The sequence below is a fragment of the Panulirus ornatus genome, chromosome 62 (genome assembly GCF_036320965.1).
Source record: "Panulirus ornatus isolate Po-2019 chromosome 62, ASM3632096v1, whole genome shotgun sequence".
In the NCBI taxonomy this organism is placed as follows: domain Eukaryota; kingdom Metazoa; phylum Arthropoda; class Malacostraca; order Decapoda; family Palinuridae; genus Panulirus; species Panulirus ornatus.
Genome location: NC_092285.1, coordinates 15,292,160 through 15,311,157, shown reverse-complemented (window position 1 = coordinate 15,311,157; position 18,998 = coordinate 15,292,160). Strand labels below are relative to the sequence as shown.

Below are 18,998 nucleotides of genomic sequence, written 5' to 3'. Positions count from 1 at the left end.
CCACCCTCCTCCGCACAACTCTATCCATAGCCCATGCCTCGCAACCATACAACATTGTTGGAACCACTATTCCTTCAAACATACCCATTTTTGCTTTCCGAGATAATGTTCTCGACTTCCAAACATTCTTCAAGGCTCACAGAATTTTCACCCCCTCCCCCACCCTATGATTCACTTCCGCTTCCATGGTTCCATCCGCTGCCAGATCCACTCCCAGATATCTAAAACACTTTACTTCCTCCAGTTTTTCTCCATTCAAACTTACCTCCCAATTGACTTGACCCTCAACCCTACTGTACCTAATAACCTTGCTCTTATTCACATTTACTCTTAACCTTCTTCTTTCACACACTTTACCAAACTCAGTCACCAGCTTCTGCAGTTTCTTACATGAATCAGCCACCAGCGCTGTATCATCAGCGAACAACATCTGACTCACTTCCCAAGCTCTCTCATCCACAACAGACTGCATACTTGCCCCTCTTTCCAAAACTCTTGCATTCACCTCCCTAACAACCCCATCCATGAACAAATTAAACAACCATGGAGACATCACACACCCCTGCTGCAACCTACATTCACTGAGAACCAATCACTTTCCTCTCTTCCTACACGTTCACATGCCTTACATCCTTGATAAAAACTTTTCACTGCTTCTAACAGCTTGCCTCCCACACCATATATTCTTAATACCTTCCACAGAGCATCTCTATCAACTCTATCATGTGCCTTCTCCAGATCCATGCTACATACAAATCCATTTGTTTTTCTAAGTATTTCTCACATACATTCTTCAAAGCAAACACCTGATCCACACATCCTCTACCACTTCTGAAACCACACTGCTCTTCCCCAATCTGATGCTCTGTACATGCCTTCACCCTCTCAATCAATACCCTCGCATATAATTTACCAGGAATGCTCAAGAAACTTATACCTCTGTAATTTGAGCACTCACTCTTATCCCCTTTGCCTTTGTACAATAGCACTATGCATGCATTCCGCCATTCCTCAGGCACCTCACAATGAATCATACATACATTAAATAACCTTACCAACCAGTCAACAATACAGTCACCCCCTTTTGTAATAAATTCCACTGCAATACCATCCAAACCTGCTGCCTTGCCGGCTTTCATCTTCCGTGAAGCTTTTACTACCTCTTCTCTGTTTACCAAATCATTTTCCCTAACCCTCTCACTTTACACACTACCTCAACCAAAACACCCTATATCTGCCACTCTATCATCAAACACATTCAACAAGCATTCAAAATACTCACTCCATCTCCTCACATTACCACTACTTGTTATCACCTCCCCATTTGTGCCCTTCACTGAAGTTCCCATTAGCTCCCTTGTCTTACGCACTTTATTTACCTCCTTCCAGAATATCTTTTTATTCTCCCTGAAATTTAATGATACTCTCTCACCCCAACTCTCATTTGCCCTCTTTTTCACCTCTTGCACCTTTCTCTTGACCTCCTGCCTCTTTCTTTTATACCTCTCCCACTCATTTGCATTTTTTCCCTGCAAAAATCGTCCAAATGCCTCTCTCTTCTCTTTCACTAATAATCTTACTTCTTCATCCCACCACTCACTACCTTTTCTAATCAACCCACCTCCCACAAGCATCTTTTGCGCAAGCCATCACCGCTTCCCTAAATACATCCCATTCCTTCCCCACTCCCCTTACCTCCTTTGTTCTCACCTTTTTCCATTCTGTACTCAGTCCCTCCTGGTACTTCCTCACACAAGTCTCCTTCCCAAGCTCACTTACTCTCACCACTCTCTTCACCCCAACATTCTCTCTTCTTTTTTGAAAACCCCCACAAGTCTTCACCTTCGCCTCCACAAGATAATGATCAGACATCCCTCCAGTTGCACCTCTCAGCACATTAACATCCAAAAGTCTTTTGTGCGTCTATCAATTAACACGTAATCCAATAACGCTTGCTGGCCATCTCTCCTACTTACATATGTATACTTATGTATATCTCGCTTTTTAAACCAGGTATTCCCAATCACCAGTCCTTTTTCAGCACATAAATCTACAAGCTCTTCACCATTTCCATTTACAACACTGAACACTCCATGTATACCAATTATCCCCTCAACTGCCACATTACTCACCTTTGCATTCAAATCGCCCATCACTATAACCTGATCTTGTGCATCAAAACCACTAACACACTCATTCAGCTGCTCCCAAAACACTTGCCTCTCATGATCTTTCTTCTCATGCCCAAGTGCATATGCACCAATAATCACCCATCTCTCTCCATCAACTTTCAGTTTTACCCATATCATTCTAGAATTTACTTTCTTACACTCTATCACATACTCCCACAACTCCTGTTTCAGGAGTAGTGCTACTCCTTCCCTTGCTCTTGTCCTCTCACTAACCCCTGACTTTACTCCCAAGGCATTCCCAAACCACTCTTCCCCTTTTCCCTTGAGCTTCGTTTCACTCAGAGCCAAAACATACAGGTTCCTTTCCTCAAACATACTACCTATCTGTCCTTTTTTCTCATCTTGGTTACATCCACACACATTTAGACACCCCAATCTGAGCCTTCGAGGAGGATGAGCACTCCTCGTGTGACTCCTTCTTCTGTTTCCCCTTTTAGAAAGTTAAAATACAAGGAGGGGAGGGTTTCTAGCCCCCCGCTCCCGTCCCCTTTAGTCGCCTTCTACGACACGTGAGGAATGCGTGGGAAGTATTTTTTCTCCCCTATCCCCAGGGATAAATGTTTTGTATTTCCCTTTATTATACTTTGTCGCTGTCTCCTGCGTTTGTGAGGTAGCGCAAGGAAACAGACGAAAGAATGGCCCAACCCACTCACATACACATGTTTATACATAACGTCCACATATGTACATATACATACCTGTACATCTCAACATATACATACATATATATACACACACAGACATATACATACATATACACACACAAACATATACATATATACACATGTACATAATTCATACTGTCTGCCCTTATTCATTCCCGTCGCCACCCCGCCACACATGAAATAACAACCCCCTCCCCGCACATGTGCACGAGGTAGCGCTAGGAAGATACAACAAAGGCCACATTCATTCACACAGTCTCTAGCTGTCATGTATAATGCACCGAAATCACAGCTCCCTTTCCACATCCAGGCCCCACGGAACTTTTCATGGTTTATCCCAGACGCTTCACATGCCCTGGTTCAATCCATTAACAGCACGTCAACCCCGGTATACCACATCATTCCAGTTCACTCTATTCCTTGCACGCCTTTCACCCTCCTGCATGTTCAGGCCCTGATCACTCAAAATCTTTTTCACTCCATTTCCACCTCCAATTGGTCTCCCACTTCTCCTCGTTCCCTCCACCTCTGACACATATATCCACTTGGTCAGTCTTTCCTCACTCATTCTCTCCATGTGACCAAACCATTTCAAACCACCCTCTTCTGTTCTCTCAACCACACTCTTTTTATTACCACACATCTCTCATAGCCTTTCCTTACTTACTTCATCAAACCACCTCACACCACATATTGTCCTCAAACATCTCATTTCCAGCACATCCACCCTCCTGCGCACAACTCTATCTATAGCCCATGCCTCGCAACCATATATCATTGTTGGAACCACTATTCCTTCAAGCATACCCGTTTTTGCTTTCCAAGATAACGTTCTCAACTTCCACACTTTCTTCAACCATGGAGACATCACACACCCTTGCTGCAAACCAACATTCACTGAGAACCAATCAGTGAAAATATATATATATATATATATATATATATATATATATATATATATATATATATATATATATATACGGAGGGATTTTTTTTTTTTTTTTTTTTTTTTTTTTTTTTTGTCGCTGTCTCCCGCGTTTGCGAGGTAGCGCAAGGAAACAGACGAAAGAAATGGCCCAACCCACCCCCATACACATGTATATACATACGTCCACACACGCAAATATACATACCTACACAGCTTTCCATGGTTTACCCCAGACGCTTCACATGCCTTGATTCAATCCACTGACAGCACGTCAACCCCGGTATACCACATCGCTCCAATTCACTCTATTCCTTGCCCTCCTTTCACCCTCCTGCATGTTCAGGCCCCGATCACACAAAATCTTTATCACTCCATCTTTCCACCTCCAATTTGGTCTCCCTCTTCTCCTCGTTCCCTCCACCTCCGACACATATATCCTCTTGGTCAATCTTTCCTCACTCATTCTCTCCATGTGCCCAAACCATTTCAAAATACCCTCTTCTGCTCTCTCAACCACGCTCTTTTTATTTCCACACATCTCTCTTACCCTTACGTTACTTACTCGATCAAACCACCTCACACCACACATTGGCCTCAAACATCTCATTTCCAGCACATCCATCCTCCTGCACACAACTCTATCCATACCCCACGCCTCGCAACCATACAACATTGTTGGAACCACTATTCCTTCAAACATACCCATTTTTGCTTTCCGAGATAATGTTCTCGACTTCCACACATTCTTCAAGGCTCCCAGAATTTTCGCGCCCTCCCCCACCCTATGATCCACTTCCGCTTCCATGTTTCCATCCGCTGCCAGATCCACTCCCAGATATCTAAAACACTTCACTTCCTCCAGTTTTTCTCTATTCAAACTCACCTCCCAATTGACTTGCCCCTCAACCCTACTGTACCTAATAACCTTGCTCTTATTCACATTTACTCTTAACTTTCTTCTTTCACACACTTTACCAAACTCAGTCACCAGCTTCTGCAGTTTCTCACATGAATCAGCCACCAGCGCTGTATCATCAGCGAACAACAACTGACTCACTTCCCAAGCTCTCTCATCCACAACAGACTTCATACTTGCCCCTCTTTCCAAAACTCTTGCATTCACCTCCCTAACAACCCCATCCATAAACAAATTAAACAACCATGGAGACATCACACACCCCTGCCGCAAACCTACATTCACTGAGAACCAATCACTTTCCTCTCTTCCTACACGTACACATGCCTTACATCCTCGATAGAAACTTTTCACTGCTTCTAACAACTTGCCTCCCACACCATATATTCTTAATACCTTCCACAGAGCATCTCTATCAACTCTATCATATGCCTTCTCCAGATCCATAAATGCTACATACAAATCCATTTGCTTTTCTAAGTATTTCTCACATACATTCTTCAAAGCAAACACCTGATCCACACATCCTCTACCACTTCTGAAACCACACTGCTCTTCCCCAATCTGATGCTCTGTACATGCCTTCACCCTCTCAATCAATACCCTCCCATATAATTTACCAGGAATACTCAACAAACTTATACCTCTGTAATTTGAGCACTCACTCTTATCCCCTTTGCCTTTGTACAATGGCACTATGCACGCATTTCGCCAATCCTCAGGCACCTCACCATGAGTCATACATACATTGAATAACCTTACCAACCAATCAACAATACAGTCACCCCCTTTTTTAATAAATTCCACTGCAATACCATCCAAACCTGCTGCCTTGTCGGCTTTCATCTTCCGCAAAGCTTTTACTACCTCTTCTCTGTTTACCAAATCATTTTCCCTAACCCTCTCACTTTGCACACCACCTCGACCAAAACACCCTATATTTGCCACTCTATCATCAAACACATTCAACAAACCTTCAAAATACTCACTCCATCTCCTTCTCACATCACCACTACTTGTTATCACCTCCCCATTTGCGCCCTTCACTGAAGTTCCCATTTGCTCCCTTGTCTTACGCACTTTATTTACCTCCTTCCAGAACATCTTTTTATTCTCCCTAAAATTTAATGATACTCTCTCACCCCAACTCTCATTTGCCCTTTTTTTCACCTCTTGCACCTTTCTCTTGACCTCCTGTCTTTCTTTTATACATCTCCCACTCAATTGCATTTTTTCCCTGCAAAAATCGTCCAAATGCCTCTCTCTTCTCTTTCACTAATACTCTTACTTCTTCATCCCACCACTCACTACCCTTTCTAATCAACCCACCTCCCACTCTTCTCATGCCACAAGCATCTTTTGCGCAATCCATCACTGATTCCCTAAATACATCCCATTCCTCCCCCACTCCCCTTACTTCCATTGTTCTCACCTTTTTCCATTCTGTACTCAGTCTCTCCTGGTACTTCCTCACACAAGTCTCCTTCCCAAGCTCACTTACTCTCACCACCCTCTTCACCCCAACATTCACTCTTCTTTTCTGAAAACCCATACAAATCTTCACCTTAGCCTCCACAAGATAATGATCAGACATCCCTCCAGTTGCACCTCTCAGCACATTAACATCCAAAAGTCTCTCTTTCGCGCGCCTGTCAATTAACACGTAATCCAATAACGCTATCTGGCCATTTCTCCTACTTACATAAGTATACTTATGTATATCTCGCTTTTTAAACCAGGTATTCCCAATCATCAGTCCTTTTTCAGCACATAAATCTACAAGCTCTTCACCATTTCCATTTCTTCAAAGGCTCAGATTGGGGTGCCTAAATGTGTATGGATGTAACCAAGATGTGAAAAAAGGAGAGATAGGTAGTATGTTTGAGGAAAGGAACCTGGATGTTTTGGCTCTGAGTGAAACGAAGCTCAAGGGTAAAGGGGAAGAGTGGTTTGGGAATGTCTTGGGAGTAAAGTCAGGGGTTAGTGAGAGGACAAGAGCAAGGGAAGGAGTAGCAGTACTCCTGAAACATGAGTTGTGGGAGTATGTGATAGAATGTAAGAAAGTAAATTCTCGATTAATATGGGTAAAACTGAAAGTTGATGGAGAGAGATGGGTGATTATTGGTGCATATGCACTTGGGCATGAGAAGAAAGATCATGAGAGGCAAGTGTTTTGGGAGCAGCTGAATGAGTGTGTTAGTGGTTTTGATGCATGAGACCGGGTTATAGTGATGGGTGATTTGAATGCAAAGGTGAGTAATGTGGCAGTTGAGGGAATAATTGGTATACATGGGGTGTTCAGTGTTGTAAATGGAAATGGTGAAGAGCTTGTAGATTTATGTGCTGAAAAAGGACAGAGGAAATATATATATATATATATACAGAGGAAAGTGATTGGTTCTCAGTGAATGTAGGTTTGTGGCAGGGATGTGTGATGTCTCCATGGTTGTTTAATTTGTTTATGGATGGGGTTGTTAGGGAGGTGAATGCAAGAGTTTTGGAAAGAGGGGCAAGTATGCAGTCTGTTGTGGATGAGAGAGCTTGGGAAATGAGTCAGTTGTTGTTCGCTGATGATACAGCGCGGGTGGCTGATTCATGTGAGAAACTGCAGAAGCTGGTGACTGAATTTGGTAAAGTGTGTGAAAGAAGAAAGCTAAGAGTAAATGTGAATAAGAGAAAGGTTATTAGGTACAGTAGGGTTGAGGGACAAGTCAATTGGGAGGTAAGTTTGAATGGTGAAAAACTGGAGGAAGTGAAGCGTTTTAGATATCTGGGAGTGGATTTGGCAGCGGATGGAACCATGGAAGCAGAAGTGAATCATAGGGTGGGGGAAGGGGCGAAAATTCTGGGATCATTGAAGAATGTGTGGAAGTCGAGAACATTATCTCGGAAAGCAAAAATGGGTATGTTTGAAGGAATAGTGGTTCCAACAATGTTATATGGTTGCGAGGCGTGGGCTATGGATAGAGTTGTGCGGAGGAGGGTGGATGTGCTGGAAATGAGATGTCTGAGGACAATATGTGGTGTGAGGTGATTTGATCGAGTAAGTAATAATAGGGTAAGAGGGATGTGTGGTAATAAGAAGAGTGTGGTTGAGAGAGTAGAGGAGGGTGTTTTGAAATGGTTTGGTCACATAGAGAGAATTAGTGAGGAAAGATTGACCAAGAGGATATATGTGTCGGAGGTGGAGGGAATGAGGAGAAGTGGGAGACCAAATTGGAGGTGGAAAGATGGAGTGAAAAAGATTTTGAGTGATCGGGGCCTGAAGATGCAGGAGAGTGAAAGGCATGCAAGGAATAAAGTGAATTGGAACGATGTAGTGTACTGGGGTCGACGTGCTGTCAATGGATTAAACCAGGGCATGTGAAGGGTCTGGGTTAAACCATGGAAAGTTCTGTGGGGCCTGGATGTGGAAGGGGAGCTGTGGTTTCGGTGCATTATTACATGACAGCTCGAGACGAATGTGAATGAATGTGGCCTTTGTTGTCTTTTCCTAGCGCTACCTCATGCACGTGAGGGGCGAGGCGGTTATCTCATGTGTGGCGGGGTGGCGATGGGAATGAATAAAGGCAGACTATGAATTATGTACATGTGTATATGTGTATATGTCTGTGTGTGTATATATATGTGTATGTTGAGATGTATAGGTATGTATATGTGCATGTGTGGACGTGTATGTATATACATGTGTATATGGGTGGGTTGGGCCATTTCTTTCGTCTGTTTCCTTGTGTTACCTCGCAAACACGGGAGACAGCGACAAAGCAAAATAAATATAAATATATATATATATGTATGTGAGAAATACTTAGAAAAGCAAACAGATTTGTATGTAGCATTTATGGATCTGGAGAAGGCATATGATAGAGTTGATTAAGTTGATATATATATATATATATTTTTTTTTTTTTTTTTTTTTTTTTTTTTATACTTTGTCGCTGTCTCCCGCGTTTGCGAGGTAGCGCAAGGAAACAGACGAAAGAAATGGCCCAACCCCCCCCCATACACATGTACATACACACGTCCACACACGCAAAATATACATACCTACACAGCTTTCCATGGTTTACCCCAGACGCTTCACATGCCTTGATTCAATCCACTGACAGCACGTCAACCCCTGTATACCACATCGCTCCAATTCACTCTGTTCCTTGCCCTCCTTTCACCCTCCTGCATGTTCAGGCCCCGATCACACAAAATCTTTTTCACTCCATCTTTCCACCTCCAATTTGGTCTCCCTCTTCTCCTCGTTCCCTCCACCTCCGACACATATATCCTCTTGGTCAATCTTTCCTCACTCATTCTCTCCATGTGCCCAAACCATTTCAAAACACCCTCTTCTGCTCTCTCAACCACGCCCTTTTTATTTCCACACATCTCTCTTACCCTTACGTTACTTACTCGATCAAACCACCTCACACCACATATTGTCCTCAAACATCTCATTTCCAGCACATCCATCCTCCTGCGCACAACTCTATCCATAGCCCACGCCTCGCAACCATACAACATTGTTGGAACCACTATTCCTTCAAACATACCCATTTTTGCTTTCCGAGATAATGTTCTCGACTTCCACACATTCTTCAAGGCTCCCAGAATATTCGCCCCCTCCCCCACCCTATGATCCACTTCGGCTTCCATGGTTCCATCCGCTGCCAGATCCACTCCCAGATATCTAAAACACTTCACTTCCTCCAGTTTTTCTCCATTCAAACTCACCTCCCAATTGACTTGCCCCTCAACCCTACTGTACCTAATAACCTTGCTCTTATTCACATTTACTCATAACTTTCTTCTTTCACACACTTTACCGAACTCAGTCACCAGCTTCTGCAGTTTCTCACATGAATCAGCCACCAGCGCTGTATCATCAGCGAACAACAACTGACTCACTTCCCAAGCTCTCTCATCCCCAACAGACTTCATCCTTGCCCCTCTTTCCAAAACTCTCCCATTCACCTCCCTAACAATCCCATCCATAAACAAATTAAACAACCATGGAGACATCACACACCCCTGCCGCAAACCTACATTCACTGAGAACCAATCACTTTCCTCTCTTCCTACACGTTCACATGCCTTACATCCTCGATAAAAACTTTTCACTGCTTCTAACAACTTGCCTCCCACACCATATATTCTTAATACCTTCCACAGAGCATCTCTATCAACTCTATCATATGCCTTCTCCAGATCCATAAATGCTACATACAAATCCATTTGCTTTTCTAAGTATTTCTCACATACATTCTTCAAAGCAAACACCTGATCCACACATCCTCTACCACTTCTGAAACCACACTGCTCTTCCCCAATCTGATGCTCTGTACATGCCTTCACCCTCTCAATCAATACCCTCCCATATAATTTACCAGGAATACTCAACAAACTTATACCTCTGTAATTTGAGCACTCACTCTTATCCCCTTTGCCTTTGTACAATGGCACTATGCACGCATTCCGCCAATCCTCAGGCACCTCACCATGAGTCATACATACATTAAATAACCTTACCAACCAATCAACAATACAGTCACCCCCTTTTTAAATAAATTCCACTGCAATACCATCCAAACCTGCTGCCTTGCCGGCTTTCATCTTCCGCAAAGCTTTTACTACCTCTTCTCTGTTTTCCAAATCATTTTCCCTAACCCTCTCACTTTGCACACCACCTCGACCAAAACACCCTATATCTGCCACTCTATCAGCAAACACATTCAACAAACCTTCAAAATACTCACTCCATCTCCTTCTCACATCACCACTACTTGTTATCACCTCCCCATTTGCACCCTTCACTGAAGTTCCCATTTGCTCCCTTGTCTTACGCACTTTATTTACCTCCTTCCAGAACATCTTTTTATTCTCCCTAAAATTTAATGATACTCTCTCACCCCAACTCTCATTTGCCCTTTTTTTCACCTCTTGCACCTTTCTCTTGACCTCCTGTCTCTTTCTTTTATACATCTCCCACTCAATTGCATTTTTTCCCTGCAAAAATCGTCCAGATGCCTCTCTCTTCTCTTTCACTAATACTCTTACTTATATATATATATATTTTCTTTTTTTCTTTCAAACTATTCGCCGTTTTCCGCATTAGCGAGGTAGCGTTAAGAACAGAGGACTGGGCCTTTGAGGGAATACCCTCACCTGGCCCAATTCTCTGTTCCTTCTTTTGGAAAATTAAAAAAACACGAGAGGGGAGGATTTCCAGCCCCCCGCTCCCAATATATATATATATATATATATATATATATATATTTATTATATATATTTTGCTTTGTCGCTGTCTCCCGCTTTTGCGAGGTAGCGCAAGGAAACAGATGAAAGAAATGGCCCAACCCACCCCCATACACAATGTATAAACACACACACGTCCACACACGCAAATATACATACCTATACATTTCAATGTACACATATATATACATACACAGACACATACATATATACCCATGCACACAAATCACACTGTCTGCCCCCATTGACTCCCATCGCCATCTCGCCACACATGGAATACCATCCCCCTGCCCCCTCATGTGTGCGAGGTAGCACTGGGAAAAGGCAACAAAGGCCCCATTCGTTCACACTCAGTCTCTAGCTGCCATGCAATAATGCCCGAAACCACAGCTCCCTTTCCACATCCAGGCCCCACACAACTTTCCATGGTTTACCCCATTCGCTTCACATGCCCTGATGCAATCCACTGACAACACGTCAACCCTGGTATACCACATCGATCCAATTCACTCTATTCCTTGCCCTCCTTTCACCCTCCTGCATGTTCAGGCCCCGATCACACAATATCTTTTTCACTCCATCTTTCCACCTCCAATTTGGTCTCCCACTTCTCCTCGTTCCCTCCACCTCTGACACATATATCCTCTTGGACAATCTTTCCTCACTCATTCTCTCCATGTGCCCAAACCATTTCAGAACACCCTCTCCTGCTCTCTCAACCACGCTCTTTTTATTTCCACACATCTCTCTTACCCTTACATTACTTACTCGATCAAACCACCTCACACCACACATTGTCCTCAAACATCTCATTTCCAGCACATCCGTCCTCCTGTGCACAATGTTGTATGGTTGCGAGGCGTGGGCTATGGATAGAGTTGTGCGCAGGAGGGTGGATGTGCTGGAAATGAGATGTTTGAGGACAATGTGTGGTGTGAGGTGGTTTGATCGAGTAAGTAACGTAAGGGTAAGAGAGATGTGTGTAAATAAAAAGAGCGTGGTTGAGAGAGCAGAAGAGGGTGTTTTGAAATGGTTTGGTCACATGGAGAGAATGAGTGAGGAAAGATTGACCAAGAGGATATATGTGTTGGAGGTGGAGGGAACGAGGAGAAGAGGGAGACCAAATTGGAGGTGGAAAGATGGAGTGAAAAAGATTTTGTGTGATCGGGGCCTGAACATGCAGGAGGGTGAAAGGAAGGCAAGGAATAGAGTGAATTGGATCGATGTGGTATAACGGGGTTGACGTGCTGTCGGTGGATTGAATCAGGGCATGTGAAGCATCTGGGGTAAACCATGGAAAGCTGTGTAGGTATATATATATATATATATATATATATATATATATATCCCGAGGGATAGGGGAGAAAGATTACTTCCCACGTGTTCCCTGTGTGTCATGGGGGGGGCGGGGGCTGGAAATCCTCTCCTCCACTCTTTACTTTTCCAAAAGAAAAAACAGAGAAGGGGTGTCAAGTGAGGATTTTGTCCCTTCTGGGCTCAGTGTTTGTTCTTAATGCCACCTTGCTAACGTGGGAAGTTGCAAATATGTATGAACAAAAAATATGAGTATTAGGACTTCTACCTATAGGTGTAGGAAGTGATATTATTGTATTTCATGCAAGAATGTCCATTGTAAGTTTGTATTATATTAAGGCAGCTATGATTTTAGAGATATTATGATATTACCATTTTCTTCTGCAGTAATTTTTACTACATTCTGTGTGTCATGATATTAGTGACAACTACATCCACTTGATTCAGTATCACTCCCCAGTAAAATGTTTGAGTCAAATATATCTATTGACTCTGAGTAATATTGAGTTTTATCTTATGGCTCGTGTGAGGTGAAATTCTAATATGGAATGCTTTAGTATTGTTGATGGTTAATTGCCTCTCGAGTGGAAAAATTTGGAATGATGTATGAAGGTACCCTCTTGAGATGTCAGTATGTCAATTCTGAATGATTAACACCTCCAAGGCCACACACACACATGCACACACACACACACACACACTTTTTAGAAATGAAATACTACATATTGGATACTTGCAGTTAACTCCCTTATGTGGGATATTTATGAATCAGTGGGCTAAATTATGGTAGGAAAAGCTAACTTTTACAAGTATAGCTGGAGTCTCCACTACATTTTACGTGTTTTATATGGCTAATTGACATGTGAAGATTGTTTCTCTGTGCTAATCATAGTTGCTTGTGACATAGGGTACCTCTCCATCCTGAGAAAGCCTGCCTTCAAATTTAAATGAGGGTGGGCAGAGGCAACCCATGCAAGTAAGGCTATAGTCCCTGCACCCTAAACTGCACAAGTATGGGCACAGTTCTTAAAAGGTCATAGTAAATACTTCAGGATTAGTTTGTGCTAGTTTTCTCCAGTCCATTCAATCACTGTGTAGTTTTTCCCTTTTGCAAAACATGTAAGGGTTACCTGAGTTCCAGTATTTTAGCAGTTAGAGAAGTTTCTCATTAGCCTTATTGAACATCAGTGTCTCATTGTGAAACTTCCTTATTGATAGCCTTTGGCGTTAAGAGAGGCATAGTGATGAATTACACAAGATTAGACTTCAGATTTGCTACTTATGTGTAATGAGCATTGAATGAAATATGTTGATAATGAGAGTTTCTGAGGAAATATCCTTTAGTATATAAGAATCTTAAAAACTCTCTCAATAGAAAGCATCTCCTCCTGGATCAAGAATTTTTCTTTGTGAACCCATTATGGCTGTATGTTGGAAGCTAGGAGTTAGGGAAAGTAGCCTCTTCTGTTGGCATTCTAATGAGCCTTCCTTTGATGAAGACTAATGAGGATGGCTTTGGTGTCTGTGTAACTAATCTCCACAATATCTAACTTTAGGTGTTTAGGGTTGATATGGTAAGGTCTTAGGGTTGCCATTCTCAGGAGAGAAGTACTCTAGTATGCCAAGATGACTTGTAAGGTAGCGTTTGTTTGGTCTCATGATGAAAGTTTATCACCAACTTCTGTCATCTATTTAGGTATGCTTTCATAGATCATGGAACAAAGGGACCCTTTTAAGTTTTGAGGTACTGTGTGGAAAATTCCCTTTTGGACAGTGTTCAACACTTTCCTTCTCTTTCTTTCAAAAAACTTTTCTGAGAAAGACCATCATAGGGCTGATGTCTATATTCCAAGAATAATGAAGTGTGCTTCTGCCAGTGACATGGGGATGATGTCATTGATGTGTGGAGGTTGTTATGTGGCCAGAGGGTGACTCCGGGCAGTTACTGTTTAATAGGAGGTTAAAAGAAGGTTTGAATAGGGGATTACAAAGCACCAAACATTTAAGATATCTTTCATAGCTTATGAGACAACACCTCAGAGAGTAAGAGTTTTTCATACCTCAAAACTTACATTTTTGAAACATTAATTTTAGGTATGCAGACACAGCTGACATGGTCAAAAAGGAAACACCCCTACACTTGGCAATAAAGCAAGGACATCTTGATGTTATCCGCACTCTCTTGCAAAGAAATGTTAGTGTTGATGTAACAGATGTTAAAGGCAACTCAGTGTATCACATCGCAGCAACATCAAATGAAACCATCATAAAGGTATATAGTATTTTTATACGCATTATTTTAAGGGGAGATTTTATAATCATTATATATAGTGAGAGTAAGAATGATCAACTTACTAATGGGAAAATATCTAGTTATGTAAACTAATGCAGCTTTAGTTGGCATATACTGATGATTGCAGACTTCACTTTATTCTGTTGCTACAGCATATGAAGGTGCAAGGGGAAACCACAGAAAGGTCTGTGTGGCCTTGTTGTAGATAGGGTGATGTGGTTTCAGTGTATTACACATGACAACTAGAGAATAGATGTGAGTGAGTGAAGCCATTTCTTCATCTGTTCCTGGTGCTACCTGGCTGACGTAGGAAAAAAATATGAAAGGAAATTTTTTCTCTCATATTTCAGTTTCCCACTTAGCTTTGAAAGCATGGCCCCCCTCTCCACAACCTTACCCCATAGACCTTTCTGTCTGGTTCAGTATATTACCAGCACTTTACACCTGTATACCACATTGCTCCAGTTCACTGTTTCCTGTGCACACCTTTCTAAAGATAATTTTCACTCCATTTCCATCTCCAGTTTGGTCTCTGCATTCTCCTTTTCTCCACTTCTAACATAAATCTGCTTAGCAAACCTCTCCTCACTCTCTCTTCATTACCAGACTATTTCAGCATACCCTCTTCAGCTCTCAATCACATTCTTCTCATCATCAAACCTCTCTCATATGTATGATTACTTACTTGATCAAACCACCCCACACTGCGTATGTCCACAAACATTTCATTTCCAACACATCTACCCATCTCTGCACATTCTCATCTATAGCCCATGCCTCTCACCCATACAAGAACCTTGCAACTACTATACATTTAAACATACCTATTTTTGCCCTCCCAGATGATGACCTCTCTTTCCACACATTTGTCAATGCTCCCAAAACCTTTGTCCCCTCGCTTACTTTATGACTCACCTCCACTTCTATGGTTCCATTCTCTGCTATCTCCACTCCCAGGTACCTAAAACACCTCACTCCCTCCATGGTTTCTCTATTCAAACTCACACCCAGGCTAACTTGTCTCTGCACTTCTAAACCTAGCACCCTTGCTTTTATTCATATTTACTCTCAACTTTCTCCTGTCACACACTCTCCCATACTCAGACACCAACATCTGCAGTTTCTCCCTCAAGTCTGCTTCCAGTGGTGTGTCATGAGCAAACATCAATTGACCCTCTTTCCAGACTCCCCTCATACCCTTAAGACTACATACCTTCTCTGCTCTTCAGGACCTTCAATCCTATTCATAAACAAATTAAACAGCCATGATGTCATATACCCTTGCTGCAGACCCACCTTTGCTTAGAACCTCTCACCCTCCTTTACCCACTCAGACACATGTTTTACCCTGTTAAGAGAAACTCCTCACTGCTTTTATTACCTTTCCTCTCAAACCATATATGTGTAAGACTTTCCATAATATATCTTTATTAACCAATCACAAGTTTTCTCCATATCCTTGAAGGCCACATACAAATTTTTCTGTTTCTCATAGTATTTCTCACACATTCTTCAGAGCAGCACCTCATCCACAAATCCTCTGCTCTGTGCGTACATGGACTTCTGAGGTGTAGTTAACATTCCTGAGTGTGATGCATGTATGGGCTGCCCAGGGTCAAGCGCATGGTTTTGAATCCTGGTTGTGGCAGTTGATCCATTGTCAACCAATCTGTTCATCCACACCTACAGGTTTTTCGATAGGGAGCTTTAGTTTCGATGTATTGCACATGACAGCTAGAGACTGAGTTTGAGCAAATGTGGCCTTTTTTGCCTGTTTTTCGGGTGCTTCCTTGCTGAAGCAAGGGGTAGCGAAGCTGTTTCCTGTGGGATGGGTAGTGCCAGGAATGGATGAAGGCAAGCAAGAATGAATATGTACATGTGAAAATATGTATATGTATATGTATGTATGTATATGTGTGTATGTGTGTGAGTGTTTATGTATATATATGTGTATATGAGTGGATATGGTCGAGGTGGTGTGCAAAGTGAGAGGGTTAGGGAAGATGATTTGGTAAACAGAGAAGAGGTATTAAAAGCTTTGTGGAAGATGAAAGCCGGCAAGTCAGTGGGTTTGGATGGTATTGCAGTGGAATTTATTAAAAAAGGGGGTGACTGTATTGTTGACTGGTTGGTAAGGTTATTTAATGTATGTATGACTCATGGTGAGGTGCCTGAGGATTGGCGGAATGCTTGCATAGTGCCGTTGTACAAAGGCAAAGGGGATAAAAGTGAGTGCTCAAATTACAGAGGTATAAGTTTGTTGAGTATTCCTGGTAAATTATATGGGAGGTTATTGATTGAGAGGGTGAAGGCATGTACAGAGCATCAGATTGGGGAAGATCAGTGTGGTTTCAGAAGTGGTAGAGGATGTGTGGATCAGGTGTTTGCTTTGAAGAATGTATGTGAGAAATACTTAGAAAAACAGATGGATTTGTATGTAGCATTTATGGATCTGGAGAAGGCATATGATAGGGCTGAGAGGGATTCTTTGTGGAAAGTTTTAAGAGTATATGGTGTGGGAGGTAAGTTGCTAGAAGCAGTGAAAAGTTTTCACCAAGGATGAAAGGCATGTGTATGGGTAGGAAGAGAGGAGTGTGATCGGTGTTCCCAGTAAAGGTTGGTTTGCGGCAGGGGTGTGTGATGTTCACATGGTTGTTTAATTTGTTTAAGGATGGGGTTGTTAGGGAGGTAAATGTGAGAGTTTTGGAGAGAAAGGTGAGTATACGGTGTGTTGTGGATGAGAGGGCCTGGGAAGGGAGTCAGTTGTTGTACTCCGATGATACAGCTCTAGTGGCTGATTCGTGTGAGAAACTGCAAAAGTTGGTGAGTGAGTTTGAAAAAGTGTGTGAAAGGAGAAAGTTGAGATTATATGTGAATAAGAGCAAGATTATTAGGTTCAGTAGGGTTGAGGGACAAGTTGATTGGGATGTAGGTGTGAATGGAGAAAAGTTAGAGGAAGTGAAGTGTTTTAGATATCTGTGAGTGGACTTAGCAGTGGTTGGAACCATGGAAGTGGAAGTGAGTCACAGGGAGGGGAAGGGAGCGATGAAGAATGTGTTGAAGGAGAGAACATTATCTCAGAGAGCTAAAATGGGTTTGTTTGAAGGAATAGTAATTCCGACAATGTTTTATGGTTGTGAGGCATGGGCTTTAGATAGGGTTGTATGGAGGAGGGTGGATGTGTTGGAAATGAAATGTTTGAGGACAATATGTGGTGTAAGGTGGTTTAATCTTATGTAATGAGAGGGTAAGAGATATGTGTGGAAGTAAAAAATGTATGTTGAGAGAGCAGAAGAGGGTGTGTTGAAATGGTTTGGACAGATGCAGGGAATGGGTGAGGAAAGATTGGCAAAGAGGATATATGTGTCAGAAGTGGAGAGAACAAGGAGAAGCGGGAGACCGAATTGGAGAATTGGAGGTGGAAGGATGGAGTGAAAAAGATTTTGAGCGATTGGGGCATGAACATACAGGAGGTTGAGAGTCGTGCAAGGAATAGAGTGAATTGGAATGATGTATACTAGGGTCATTGTGCTGTCAGTGGACTGAACCAGGGCATGTGAAGCATCTGGGTTAAACCATGGAAAGATCTGTGGGGCCTGGATGTGGAAAGGGAGCTGTGGTTTCAGTGCATTACACATGACACCTAGAGACTGAGTGCAAACAAATGTAGCCTTTTTTGTCTGTTTTCCTGGGGCTACCTTACTGACACAGGGAGGGGCAATGCTGTTTCCTGTGGGGTGTTGTGGCATACAGATGAAGGGAGGCGAGTATGAATATGTACATGTGTATATATGTACATGACTGTGTATGTATATGTATGTATATGTGTATATGTAGATATGTATATGTTAGTGTATGAGCGTGTATGTAAATATGTGTTTATATGGGTGGATGGGTTTTCCTTCATCTGTTTCCGGGCACTTCTTAGCTGGCACAGGAAGCAGTGGTCAAGTATAATGAAATGAATATGATATAAAATAGATTTTAATCTATGTTTTCTGAGTCCTTAACTTCATCTGCCACTTGGAATTTTTCAGCTAGTCACTCAGAAAGAATCACGCCTTCTAAATATTCCTAATGAAGCTGGGAAAACACCCCTTCATTTGGCATGTGAGGGAGATAAACCAGAGTGTGTGAAGGCTTTCCTTTGTGCTGGTGCAGATGTTAATGTTGCAGCAACTCATGATTCTACCTTACCCATTCATTCTGCTATGGCTGCCAATAGTACTCTCTGTGCCAAAGAAATAATTGGAATGTATCCTAACCAACTCAACGTGAAGGTAATTTATGTAATTGTCACTAGTAATTTAGCTTTCAGTCCCAGTATCATTTAAATGAAGTGCTGAAACAATATTATATGTTGGAATTAGTGTAGAATTTGATATCAGTGATGTATGTATCAAAGAAATCATTTTGACTTGTAGAAAAAAATACCTTTCTCATT

The 18,998-nt window shown here is 42.2% G+C and overlaps 1 protein-coding gene across 8 annotated transcripts in view; it reads left to right on the top strand.

Annotated features, from left to right (window-relative positions):
* Window positions 1–18,998, top strand: part of iPLA2-VIA (calcium-independent phospholipase A2 VIA) — a 115,416-nt gene that overhangs the window by 8,305 nt on the left and 88,113 nt on the right. For all 8 annotated transcript variants that reach the window (XM_071656360.1, XM_071656358.1, XM_071656356.1 and 5 more), the window contains 2 exons: window positions 14,356–14,533; window positions 18,592–18,834. In XM_071656360.1, coding sequence (XP_071512461.1) covers window positions 14,356–14,533; window positions 18,592–18,834 — 421 coding nt within the window. The remainder of the gene's footprint in view (window positions 1–14,355; window positions 14,534–18,591; window positions 18,835–18,998) is intronic.